The sequence below is a fragment of the Brachypodium distachyon genome, chromosome 3 (assembly GCF_000005505.3).
Source record: "Brachypodium distachyon strain Bd21 chromosome 3, Brachypodium_distachyon_v3.0, whole genome shotgun sequence".
Lineage (NCBI taxonomy): Eukaryota > Viridiplantae > Streptophyta > Magnoliopsida > Poales > Poaceae > Brachypodium > Brachypodium distachyon.
In genome coordinates, this window is record NC_016133.3 from 616,774 (window position 1) to 629,949 (window position 13,176).

Below are 13,176 nucleotides of genomic sequence, written 5' to 3' on the forward strand. Positions count from 1 at the left end.
ACAATGTGTTATCAAATTTGTGCTGGAATGATGCATGAATGTTGAGATGGCGCCGGAGGTCGTCGCCGCCGGCAACAAGCTGGTGTGCAACGCCGAGTTGCTGCAGTGCGAAGGCGCGTGCCAGAAGTCCGGCAAGTGCATGCGCTGCTGCAGGCACTACGGCTACACCCATGGCCAATGCAGCATGAAACATGGCCAGGGCTGCTACTGCTGCGCCAGCGGCGGCAGCGCAAGCGAGCAGCAGCAGCGCATGCTCAAGGTAATCCCGGCGTCGCCATCGCCGCCGGCTCGCCACCCCCCTCTTCATGCATGATCAATCCAAGGTTAGGGATTTGATCGACAGAGCTTCTCTTCGACTCTTGAGTGGTCGAACGTATGTTATGTATGGAAGGATGTAATGAAAGAGATCTCTCATGTGATCCATCAGAGGTGACACATAATGCTATAGAGTTATATGATGGCTCTAACTAAATAAATGAAGATGCCGAACTCCCATTTCTTTTATTTGAGGGTTATCATACTCCTTCTCAACTAACTTTTATAGTGTTCCGTAGCAACACGTGGGTAACTTACTAGAGATTATGATAAGAACATTTTCCTAGCTATGTGATTAAGTATAATAAAGAGACAAGTGACGAAAGTGGATAAGAGAAAGGTCCTCTGTCTCTTGCTCGCGGCTAATCCCAGGCTAACCCCCTGAAATGAGTCAACCATCTCGTTAACTCAACCAAATTATACTATGAAATTAAAGGGTTCGAGAGATTTATGGCTATGGTTAGAGCCTGCTGCTTCAGTGGCTCAATGGCTGCTCGGTCAAATGCTCAGTGGCTGGAGCAGACTTCACAACAGTACCTGTGCAGCAACGAATCTCATTAGTCATGATTTGCAGGAGCAATGTCTCGAAAAGATTGGCAAATATTAGCTTCACGATCACGAAAGTTATGACTGAATCTTTGAAGTCGGGCCATTCATTCCAGCATGAAAGGCAAACTGGTGTTTGAACAAGCAATTGAGGTTTAAAACCCAACCTAACTGATCCATGAGATGATCCTAAATAGCGTCACATTCTTTGGTGGTTCTGAGATCACCAGATTCCTAAGTATGACCCAGCCTTCAAAAACTGACTGCTAACAGAAGTCTACAACATTGAGGGAGAGCAAGCAGCAGTGATATCATGCTTGCAGCCTTTTTTTGTTCCTTACAAAGAAGAATCATCCTGACAGCTATACATTCCAACACAAAGGCAGAATGAACTCTCATCAAGATGACAAAACAGTAACTGGCATCTCGACTTAGGGGCATATGAGAGGTTACACCTCAACAAATAACACATTAGTAATTGCTCAGCAGCTAAGGGACTTACGACCAAGCTTTCTCTGAAATAAATAACTCGAATTTCATAGATCAAGCAAAAGGGTAACTAAGTTTTGAGCTGCTAGTAAAATCTTCAAAACACGGAAAAGGAGTTCTGACAACCATTTATGATAAAAATAATTGCATTCGGGCTACCCCTGCATTGATATAAAGACAAGCAATTACCAGTATAGAAACTTGTGAACGGATGATAGGCATTCTCCGAAAAGCTTCCAGGGAGTTTCCTGGACTGCATTGACTCGAGTGGAACGACGAAGACACGGCTGTAGACACGTGTGCACACCGATACAAGAATCACACCGGCATCCTCGTCGTACCCCACTATACGTGCCATCCCTGCCTCGATCATAGACGGCAGGCCAAGGACCTTGTGCATGTTAACAGTCTTCCGCAGCTGCCATGAGGCAACACCGAGACAATCGACCTTGCGGTCCCACGTCTGGAAGCTCGGGTACGACAACACGGCGAAGCCAACGCCAGTACCGTCCTCTGCCCGGATGATCCGGCTGCAACCCTTGTGAATGCCTGTGAAGGGGGGCCTCTTGATCACAGCCAGCCTCTGGGTGCCCAAATCAAACTGGAGTATGCCATTGTCATCCGCAGACGCGTTCAGCCACCAGTAGAGCGCATTGCCGGCAAGCGTGCCAGGGCGGCGGCCGACATGGCCGACGCATGGCTCCGCTGCGGAGACGGGGTCCCCCCACTGGCCGGTCTCCGAGGAGTAGACACGGGCGAGGGCTTTCTCCCCGCCTTTGTCCGAGGTGGCCACGAAGACCACCTTGAAGGCGCTGCCGGAACGGCCATGGCCGCCATGGTCGTCTTCGTCGCAGAGCACGGCTGCGTTGGCGTGGAACGCCTTGCCGACGAACGGCGGCGGGGCGATGCCCACGCGGCGGCGGTCGCCGGCGACAGGGTCGAACACGAGGAGCTCGAGCCGCGCCCGGTTGATCACGAGCACGCGCCCGTGGCGGCACCCGAGGACGCTCCAGGAACCCGCCGCGCCGCCGTCTAGGTCGTCGTCGTCGAGCCGCAGGGAGAAGCGGGCGGGAGGGATGCGGTCGGGGGCGTCGAGGACGGGGACGAACGGGAGATCCTTCCTCCTCCCCATCCCCGCCACGCGCTGCTCGAAGAAGACGCCGAGGAGGGGGGCGTCCTTCCGGTGGCGGACGCGGAAGCGGCGGAGGAAGCCCGCGTCGGTGGCCAGGCGGCGCCAGCGCTTGCAAACGAGGGAGGCGCGCGGTAGCGAGGAGGGCGTCGCGGGCAGGCGGAGGAGGATCTCGCCGAGCAGGTCGTCGTCGTCCGGCAGCGCCGCCGGCGAAATGCTGCGGCGGCGGCGGCGCGTCTCCTCGCCCATGTGGACTGGGGAATGTTTTTTTTTCTCGGAGACGGGCTGGGCCTTTGGGAGAGAAAAGAATTGGAGATGGGCTTTAGGAGTTACTAAGACACATGTCCTCGTAATTTTCTTCTCAAAAAAGAAATAAATTACTACTCGCTCCTACCCATATCACTTGTCTCGAATTTGACGAAATATGAATGTATCTATGTTTAAAAACGTCTAAATACATATAATATTTCGACAAGTAATATGGGTTGGAGGAAGTACAAAGTCTTTGATTTTTCTCTTTAATTATCATCATGGACAACTTCTCCAAAATGTTTTCCAGCATTCCTACAGCTCCTGTGGCCTCAAGTGCATCCGACTTTTTAATAATAGCAAGCATTACATTAGTGCATTTCAGTACACACTACCAGCAGCATGGAAAATATAAGATGAAACTAAATATGAGTGCCAAAGTTTCAATGACCACATTAATGCTGATAGGTACAACACTGGACAAGCTGAGGAGGGTCTATTCAGAGTCAAATGTGTACTCTCCTTCACTGTTCAAGGCAGCTAAGCTAGTAAAGGTCATTCCAACAAGAAGTCGGCCAGGACAATCCAGATCATCATCTCTAGTTGGTGGGATTGCATTTCCATGTACACACCTGTTTAATCAAGGCCTAAATAAACCATGCTCCAAATCTACGTCTCAATCCCTTTTATGTTTAGTGTCAAACAGAGAGCATAGGAAATGAGATTCTGTCTCCTGCAAATGGGCAAATGGCAGCAGGTAGCAGATAGCAGCTAGCACATCTTCCTTCTTCTTCTTTTTGTCTAAAAAAAGAATAACAATACTTTAACTCAGACACTCCAGCTTTTAGGCCTGCTGTGCCTGTGAGATTTATCTATGCAGCTTAAGGACTGCTGTGAGATTAGTCATAGGATAATGCTCCATGTATAAACAAAATGGCCCAGAGTAAGTGACAAAAGTTCTAACAGCTCATCCCAGGCTGTGCCCAGCCAGCCAGCAAGCCAAGCCCCCTTGGTGATGATGGCCTGCACATCTCTGGCCAGTGGCCATTGAAAATCTTTGTCTCTGTATGTGTCTTCTTGAGCTGAGTCAACCATTTGATTGCTGCACATCTTCTCCAAGACTTGATCCACCAACTTGATACTGTCTTGATTCCCTCCTCCACCACCTCTGCCTGAGTCAACCTGGTTGTCAACTATAGTATCACTCAGATTTTGGGGTCATCTGGAACAACTGGGTTGCAGATTCATTGATCAGTTCTTCTTTTTTTTGTCAATCAGATTCAGAGATCGGTTAAAAGTCAGGTTGATCTCAGGAGGAGAATATTATCATAAAGATCAGTCAAATTTTTACATGATGATGATGATGAGAGCTGACAAGTTCAGCAACATTGGGGATTGCTTTTTCTTTCAAGGAAACAATTCTTGACTCTGTCTAGCTTGTCAACAGAGGATACATTCTTCTCTTCTGCTCGAGAGTCTTGAGAATAAACAACAGCACTAATCCAAACAAGTCAGTTCTTTTTACAGCCAGAAATCTTACATCTACACAAAAGAAGCAGTGGAACTGTGGAAGTGATTACAAATCAAAGAATTGGCTTTAACCCGAGAATAACGAAGACAACGAAGGGATTTAACCCGAGAATACACAGCATCAATCCTAAGCAATAATCCAGAGCTTCGATCAGAACGAATGGTGTTGCGGCGGCGCCGGGGCGCCGGCGGAGGCGGGCCCGGCGGCGGTGCTGCGCGCGCTCTGCTCGATGCAGCGCACGACCTCGCCGCGGCTGGCGACGACGCGGTGGAAGACGGCGCGCACCTGGCGCTCCAGCGGCGCCAGCCCGTCCTCCAGCGCCCGGCACGCGCCGGCGAGCGCCTCGGCGCGCTCGACGACGTCCGCCGCGCGGTCCTCGCCGACGGCCGCCGGTTCATCGTCGCCGTCGTCCTCCTCCTCCTCGGCGATCTCCTCGAGGAGGCTGTTGAGCTCCCTTGCCGCGCGCTCCACGGCCTGCATCTCCGCGAGCAGCCCCGAGGAGGAAGAAGACGAAGAAGACGATGAGCCCTTCTTGCTGTTGTTGTTGTTGTTGTTGTTGTCCTTCTTCCTCGACTCCTCGACGATCCGGTCCTGGAGGAGCGCCATGGGCGCCGCCCACTGCGCCTGCTTCGGGGGCGCGAGGGGCGCGGCGGAGGCGGAGGCGGGGCACGGCACGGCGGCCGTCAGCGCCCACATGGCAAAAGCGAGCACGGAGCTCATGGTGTAGAGGGCCAGCCCGAGCCCGCACCCCGCGCCGGGGGCCGCCGTGAGCCCCTGCGGCATCGGCAGCGCCGCCGCCACGTGGCGCCCAGCGCCGCCCGTGGACGAGGAAGACGAGGACCAGTTCTTGGAGGACACGCTGAAGGAGAGCGCCCGGGCGGCGCGGGAGGAGCAGGGCGTGGACGGCGGCGCGGCGGCGGCGGCGGGGAAGAGGCGGGAGATGGCGCGGCGGGCGCGGGCGAAGTGGGCGCGGTGGGGCTTGCCGCCGTTGCCGGCGGGGAGGAGGAGGAGGCAGTCGGCGGCGGCGAGGGCGGCGCGGTGTGACCCCCGGAGCGAGGCGAGCGCGAGGGAGACGGCGTTGAGGACGTCGAGCGCCCTGACGGCGCGGTCCAGCAGGTCGGCGGCGAGGCGGTCGGCGGGGTGCCTCGACACCGCCGCCGCCCCCACAGCAAGCAGGGCTTCCCGGAACGCGGCGTCCGAGGTCACCACCGCGTCGAGCAGCTTCGAGAGGAACCCCAGCGAGAGCACCGCCCCCGCCGGACAGAAAGAAGATAAGGCGGCGAGGCGGTCGGCGACGTGGGCCTGGAGCGCGTCGAGGACGGCGAGCTCAGCGCCGTCCTGCGCCGGGTCGAAGGACGCCACGGCCGTCGCGGTCCGGCGGAAGCTGAGCAGCCCCAGGAACCCCATCCCCGTCGTCGTCGTCGTCGTCGCCGGCTCCGCAGCGGCCATTGCTGGGCTTGGTCGTAGAGCTTGTCGGGATCGGAGAGGGGAACCGGATTGAGAATTGTGTGGGGAACGGCGGTGCTGTGCTCGCGGATTATATACTGCCGCCGGCCAAGACGGGGGCGGAGGGGCACCCCTCAGCACGCAAAGCCACTGCCCCAGACGCCAATGACACATGGGTCCGAAGATTGTGTGGGGCCTGGTAGTCAGTGATGTTAGGTGGGAGACGTGACGGTGTCTTTGGGTTAGGGAAGAATGGTGGACTGGTTCGTTGGGGAGGAGAAGGGGCTGACTTGGTTGGCTGCCACTAATAGGTGGACTTGGTGTACATTTTTCCCTTTTCCCTTTTTCCTAATCCACATTTCTGCCTTTTTCCTATATCACTTCAGTTTTTTTTTCCGAAAAACAGCGTCAATGTGTTCCGATCAGGGCTTATCTTTCACCAAGAGATGTTAATTATGTGCTATGAATGTATATTGTTGGTTTCGTATTTGAGAAAAGTTTGCAACGGCATAACAAGTAGGGATGGCACTCGGGCTCATCGAGTTCGGGCCTGGCAATACCTCATCCTCGCCGAGCTACCACTCGACATATATCGAACCCGGCATCTGTCGCAAAAAAAAGGAAAGAATACCAGACCCCGCCTGGACACAGCTGATCTCGCAAACAAGGTGGTCTTGCACACCTGGATCTACAGACATGATGAACCAAAAGAGGAATCAAATTTCACGGTGGTTCGAGCAAAATTTATGGGCAGGGATGCTATTTCTACCTAGGGTTTGTTCAATTTGAGTGTATGACAACTTAGGCCCACATTACAAGGAGATGCACCAATTGCCATCCGGAGATGCAAGGAGGATGTGTTAATTTGAGATTTTCTTCTTCTTTTTCGCTCCCTAACAAGCAGCTACAGTGTATATATATGGTACTCGCTAAGCACTCCATTTGTGAATCCCAGATGAGAGCAACGTATTTGTGTACCTTGGGATGATAGACCCGTGAAAGACAGGTCAGTGATGATGCAAAATTAAGAAAAGAGCACCACGTGGCTAACATCCGATAGCAACAAGACAAAGAAAAACACGACATTAGCTTTGTCTCATGTCCTCCTGTTGTTACAAGTGTTTGGATCCACTAATTAACACACACACACAAACAAACAAACAAACAAACAAATACTATCATCGGCCACCAGTGTTAACTGTCGCGCACAACTGCCAACTGCTTAAGCCAACGGCTCAACATATCATTAAAAAAAAGTAGCAGCAACAACTTTTGCTTAATTAAAAACTTGGTCCAACAGGAAATGAACAACCATAATTTGGGGGCAAATTAAGCTGGTGACAAGTCAATTTGCTGCACAAAGGAAGGAATTAAGAATTAACGCGCTCAGCTGCGTGCCCGGTCTGGTCGTGGTCAGGCGCCCTGGATCAGCCGCAGCACCTAGCAAAAAAAAAACGATCCACCGTCCGACTCGCCACATGGACGGATCACAGCCGTCGGATAAGCCATCGTGGCATGCGTGCGTGTGTCAGCCACTTGGACGGTGACGTGTCACCGGTAGAGCTCCTGGATCGACCTCGTCAACGTGCTGCCTTGTTGGGGATATGTAGACGACGACCAAGTCATCCCAGCTCCTTTCTATTCTGTATTTTTATTCTGTACCGTCTCAAGATAAAAAAAAAGTCCTCTACTACTTTCTCTTGTTCTTTTTCTCTTTACCTTTCAACGTCATCTTGCTTTTTTTTCTTTTCTTTTTTGTTTTTAACTATCAAGATAACATATGTACATGTCAACGGGCTCGACTATGGAAGCAAAGGCCGGGAGGAATCCATTCTTTTCGGGGGAAAAAATTATGGAGTACTCCGTAGTACTTACTGCAAGAACGAGGTATATATATATATATATGTAAACACACTCCATACATACATGTACACGGATCCCCAAAAAAAAGGGCGAGAGCACCATCTCTTAAAATATACTACTACCCCCGATTCATAAAAAGTGTCGTCCACTTACAAAATTTATACTAATTTAGTACAAAATGACGACACTTATGGATCGGAGGGAGTACATCTCTTAAAAACCGATATAATAATAAAAAAAATTCAATACATGGTACCATGTTTTGTCATAACAATATCGTACTAGTACCATCTAGTAATTATCGGTCAAAGTTGTATTTTTTTTTTTACGATGAAATGACATAAATTGGCGACCAGTTGCCGGCCGTATATACGGTAGCGTAGCTCCCGGTGAATGGACACACATATATGCTTATCATTGGCTGCTTGCGTCTGTCATGTCATCAGAGATGTTAACCGCTGGAAATCGCACGCAGGATCCATCGATCTACACGTCTTTTACCAAGAAGGAATTTAACAGTACGTCGCCTTCGATCTCGACGTACGTATACATACATACGTACTCCCTACTTATTTGGACGGCCAGGATTGATCGATCTCGATGGATCCACGCGGCAAGGTCAAGAACTCAAGACTCAAAGGCAAGCAAAGCAAAGCAATCTATCTACTACCACTGGCTGTAAACATCCATCCAACCATCGCAATTAACCAGTCCAGGCGCCAGTCTATTGGGGAAAAAAAATCAATTCAAGCCAAGATGGTGACTCTGAGGATGTAAAAAAAAAAAAAGAGAAAGAAAGATGGTGACTCTGAGTCACATTTTGGCCTGATGATGGCTGTGGTTGGTCATAATGGGCCTATCGTTTTGGAGTGACCCAGGCCTTGAAACCAAATGTTGACCCACATTTTAGCCTCTGATAAGCTCTTAATGCAGACACATATGGAGCACAGCAGCAAGATTTCAAGTCCTTCAGATGATCTGGCCAGAACTTGTCTTTAAGTTCCTCGGATAAGAGGATGACACAACATGGCTGTTTTATGATGCATCAAGAAAATCACACTACTACCCATAATGTTCTGGTTCTAGACATCATAGAAGCAAGAGTGCAACAAAATTGTATTCAGCCTGGTTAATGTACAGTTTGCATCAGTTATCTAAGCAAGCAATCCAGTGAGCAAAAAAAAAAATCACAAGGGAAATTGTTTGTCTTTAGATCATAGGATTGGCAGAATCATGAGAGCAAAAATGGATGTTACCACGATTGGTTGTCAGGCTAGTACCAATCAAACACATCAAGGTCGGGATCAGCTTTTGCAGAAGAAACAGGCTCCCCGCATCCTTCACCTCCGACCCCACCTGCGTGCCCTGCCCTTTATCCGACCAATTCAGGTCATTCTCTTCCTCGCCGTCGATGATATCATCCAGCATATTCTTTAAAACAGAAAAATAAAACGAGGTTTAATGGAATTATCACAAACATAATAAACAGTTGTCATTTATCAGAAAATACCTCGTTTCCAGGGTTTTCTTTATTCGATGTGTCCTCTTGTTTACGCATACTTTTGTTGACGTCTATCGGCAGATCTTCGATGTTAAGGTTTTTTATCACTTGTTTTAAATACGAATTATCTGCGTACAGTTTTGTAAAACAGAAGCATTAATTTGAGCAAAGTGGCAAATTTATATGGGGCTGGACCACTCATGGAGCAACTTCTTACCTCTCCAGCGATGTAGTATAGCATCGTGAACTTGCATTGAATGCTTTTTCTCCTCGGTTTTAAACTTTTGCCTCACCTGATCGCGGGTCTTGTCAGGGAATAGTTGTTGTATCATGGCAAAGTCACTACCAAACTGTTGAAGACCCTAGACCAGAATAAATAGATAAAAAACAATTTGAAATGTCACCAACAGATAAGGAAGCCACAAAACATTGAAATGAATGCCTGAGTGGTTGATTTCTTAAATACCTGGTAAAATAAGTCGGTGTCAGTTTTTGACCATTTGGCTCATGTTTGTTTGTTCATGTATGAATGATATTATGTAAACCCTATCGACCACGATTTCCTTTCCTTTTTTTTTCTTTTACGGGACGGAGAGGGAGTTTTGCAAAGAAACAGATGAGGACAGCACAGCTATAATACCTCAGATGTGGAGCAGAGGGCGGGACGGCGGTTCAGATCGGAGCAGAGGGCGGGACGGCGAGGTCGGGGACAACACGTTCGAGTCCGGTGGCGTCGAACGAGGAGCCGCTGCATCCCTCCGCCCCTCACCCCCCGAACCTGTAACATCCCAAAAATTTCAAACCTTTCATATGCATTGCATTCCTGACCATCATGCTACAATTGCATTTTTTAATCAAGTTTTGAATTCCAAAAAGGTTTTAAAAAGGTTTTATTTCGTTTTAAACCCTAGGATTTCACCCATTTGAGCTTTGGATCTTTAAACCAATAGGGTTTATCTATAAAAGGGGTTTATTGCATAAATAAGCTATCCCATAATTTTTGGTAATTATTTGGAGTTGAAAAACTATTTTATTTAAATAGTTATAAAGCCCTAAAGACATTTATAGGGAAAATGTATTTTTATATATTTTCTTTGAAAGGGAATTGGTCCCAAAAGTTGAATCATATTCTGATATGATTTTACAAATTTTCTGGAATTTATTTGGATCAATTTGGAGTTCAAAATCAAAAGATACAAAGGAAAAACAGAAAAAAAAGGGAAAAAAAAAAGGAAAAACAGACCGGCCCGGCCAAATGGGCTGAACCGGCCCAGTCCCGACCGCAGACCGACCGACCGAGCCGGCCCGCAGCGCGCGCGCCCGCGCCGAGCCACCGACAGGTGGGGCCCACCTGTCGGGGTCGTCTTCCCCGCAGGGAAGGTGCCGGCGCGTCACGCTCGTGACGCCTACGCGCGCAATATCGCCGCCGACGGCGCGCCCTGTCCGCTTCGTGCTCCCCGCGACTTGCTGCCCGCGTCCTTATAAATCCCGAGGCCTGCCCGTTCTTTTGCCCCTCTGCTCCCTCTCGATTACACGCCCACGCTGCCGGAATTTGTCGCCGTCGCTCGCCACTGCCCACAGCCGTCCCGAGCTCACAGCCGACCGCTCGGTACGTCATGATCGACGCGACCTCGTCTCTTTCTCTCTCCTGTCTTCCTTGCGGTCAATCTGACACGCTCCGCTTCGATTTTGGTGCGCCGCAGCCCGTCGCTCGTCGCCGCCCGAAGCTCCGCCGCCGGCCGCGCCACGCCCATCGTCCTAGGCGTCGACGCCGTCTCCCCCGCAGCGAACCAAGGACCCGGGGAAGATCCCCAAGTCGAGCCGCGCCCCCCGCACGCTTCCCCGACGCCCAAAGCTCGCCGGAACCGCCCGCCGCTGCGTCCCCGAGCCGCTGGAGTCCGCCGGAACCCTAGCGCCGCCCCGGTGAGCCCATCCTCCATCCCAAGCTGTCCGATCTCTTTTCTACGGGTATCCTCAGATCTGGACCGCCCGTGTTATGTAAATGAGATCCAACGGCTGAGATTAAATCCCTTCCCGAACCGGTACCGGCCACTCACAACGCGACACGTGTCTCCTATTAAAGTGAAAACATAATTCCCGGTATAATTAAATGGGAGTTTTGCAGAAAAACTCCTAGAACTTCAAATGCTTATAACTTTTAAACCCTTCGGCCAAATTTGATGAATTTTACCTTTCTGGAAAGCCCTCAACCTGTAGAATCTTCGCACTGTTTAAATTCAAATTTGATAAACGGTTTCTGGAGCTATTTACAGAATAGGGTTTAATGCCATTTAATTCATAACTAATTATTTAAAAATCATTTTTACTTGAAACCAGTGCCCAAAAATTTGTTTTAATGTCCTCTGTTCAATTTGAACAGAGAGATAATTTTTTTATTAAATCTTCTGGCTGTTTCTTTTAAAAGCTTTGTTTTAAGCTTTAATTTAACTTAAAATTTAAAACCCTAACTTGGCTTTTCCTTTTGGTTTATTTTTTATTAAACCTTCTGAACAGAGAATTAAATATTGTATGCCTAAGAAACTGAAAACCCTTATTCGACAAATAAAATAAACCAAATCATGTCACATGCTTGCATTGCATCATAGCATAATTTCTTTGGTTGTGATGTGAATTGTGTGTTTATGTATGTGTATGCTTGTTTATTTTAGTTTACTCGGAGAGCGAACCTTGTGACTGTGATGAGTGTTTGAACTCCAACTGCTATCAAGGCAACTTCACTTTGATCATTATCCTATTATTATTGTTTTTAAAATACTTATGCATTAGTGTTGCTTGTAGAATGCATTGATAGGATTATTACTCGTACTTATGCTATCTATGTTTTGACCTACTAGCGATAGGGTTACCTTTGCCATGAAACCTCCACCAATAGCCACCGTGATTAGATATTGCTTAGCCATGCTATGTTAGTATACGTGGGAAGGAATCTCAATCACTGTGAAACTGATAATGTGGAGTAATTTTGGAAACTTGGCAAAACAACCCTAATGAATCATCCTGGGTGGACGGCTTTGAGGATTCGAGATGTTATGCGACGTCAGGTCCATTTCTATGTGTCCCTCTGAGTCGAGTCCCCGTGGATTCAGGGGCGGATCGTCCATGGACGTCTCCCCATGGATTCGGGGAGCGCTTGCGTCGCAAATGTGGAATGCCACCCAGGGTAATCAGAGACTGGGCTAGTTTCCTATTTAGAAGCTTCCAGTACAACCAAATGGTAATATGGGCTCTGCCAGGATGGATGTAAGAAATATGAACCTGGATCCGAGGATGACATCGGTATGTAGCGGTTTAGGTGGGAGCGCGTCCCTCAGGTGGTCTGGGGGATTATGTTCTGAAAATTCATGTAATCGATGCCGTTGCTACTCTACCCTGAGGACAGCAAGGGATTAACACGTCGATTTCTTGTGGGTAAAGTGTACCACCTCTCGAGAGTGTCAAACTAAGTACTTAGCCGTGTCCCCGGTTACGGACAATTATGAGCAACTAGATTTGGGGGCTGTAAGGAAGGTCTCACTCATCCCAATTTCTAAATGAAATGAATGGTTTGAACTTGGGTTAGGAGCATTGATGCATCTACTCGATGTCCTTAGATTAATAGGAGCATCGGTGTTTCTACCCGGTGTCCATTAGTTAACAATATTATAACATTCAATTGTAGTAAGATCAATTATGTTTTGCTACGACGCCAAAAAGCCTGAACCCCACTATGCCTCAATTGCATGTACTTGTTAGGTTTGTTATAACTTCCAGGTGAACTTGCCAATACATTCAATGTATTGACCACGTAGTAGCTGCTATTAATACTGCAGGTGAATCTGATGAAGAGTGAGGTTCGTTGATGTCTTTGGGTCATGTGCTTACATTCCAACATGCTCTCTCCTTTGGAGTAGTTGTGGCCCATTTGCTCTACCTTTCCGCTGCATTTGAAACATTATTTTGTTATGGTTAAACAGTATTTGGTTATGCTAACCCGAGGGGTCATGCAAATTTGTAAGAACAATTAAATTCTGGATGATACGATGTAATAAAGTACTTTGACCTTTGTATCTTGGTATTACATCTTAAAACTGTGTGTGCAAGTGAGTC

The 13,176-nt window shown here is 48.7% G+C and overlaps 2 protein-coding genes across 2 annotated transcripts; both read right to left on the reverse strand.

Annotated features, from left to right (window-relative positions):
- Window positions 1-482: 482 nt before the first annotated feature.
- LOC104583904 lies at window positions 483-2,763 on the reverse strand. The gene is made up of 2 exons (XM_010237918.3): window positions 1,540-2,763; window positions 483-852 (listed from the first exon to the last, which is right to left on the reverse strand). Exons 1-2 carry the CDS (start codon window positions 2,726-2,728, stop codon window positions 791-793), a joined length of 1,251 nt encoding a protein of 416 aa, XP_010236220.2. The 5' UTR covers window positions 2,729-2,763; the 3' UTR covers window positions 483-790.
- A 1,521-nt stretch (window positions 2,764-4,284) lies between these two features.
- Window positions 4,285-5,960, reverse strand: LOC100830213. Its single transcript, XM_010235379.3, has one exon. It carries the CDS (start codon window positions 5,877-5,879, stop codon window positions 4,410-4,412), a length of 1,470 nt encoding a protein of 489 aa, XP_010233681.2. The 5' UTR covers window positions 5,880-5,960; the 3' UTR covers window positions 4,285-4,409.
- Window positions 5,961-13,176: the final 7,216 nt, after the last annotated feature.

Excerpts from the sequence above, each read along its gene's own strand:
- LOC104583904 (XM_010237918.3), bottom strand. The coding sequence starts at position 2,728 with ATGGGCGAGGAGACGCGCCGCCGCCGCCGCAGCATTTCGCCGGCGGCG. Across the intron at positions 853-1,539 it reads GTTCACAAGTTTCTATACTG|GTACTGTTGTGAAGTCTGCT; the intron begins GTAATTGCTTGT and ends GTTGCTGCACAG.
- LOC100830213 (XM_010235379.3), bottom strand. The coding sequence starts at position 5,879 with ATGTGTCATTGGCGTCTGGGGCAGTGGCTTTGCGTGCTGAGGGGTGCC.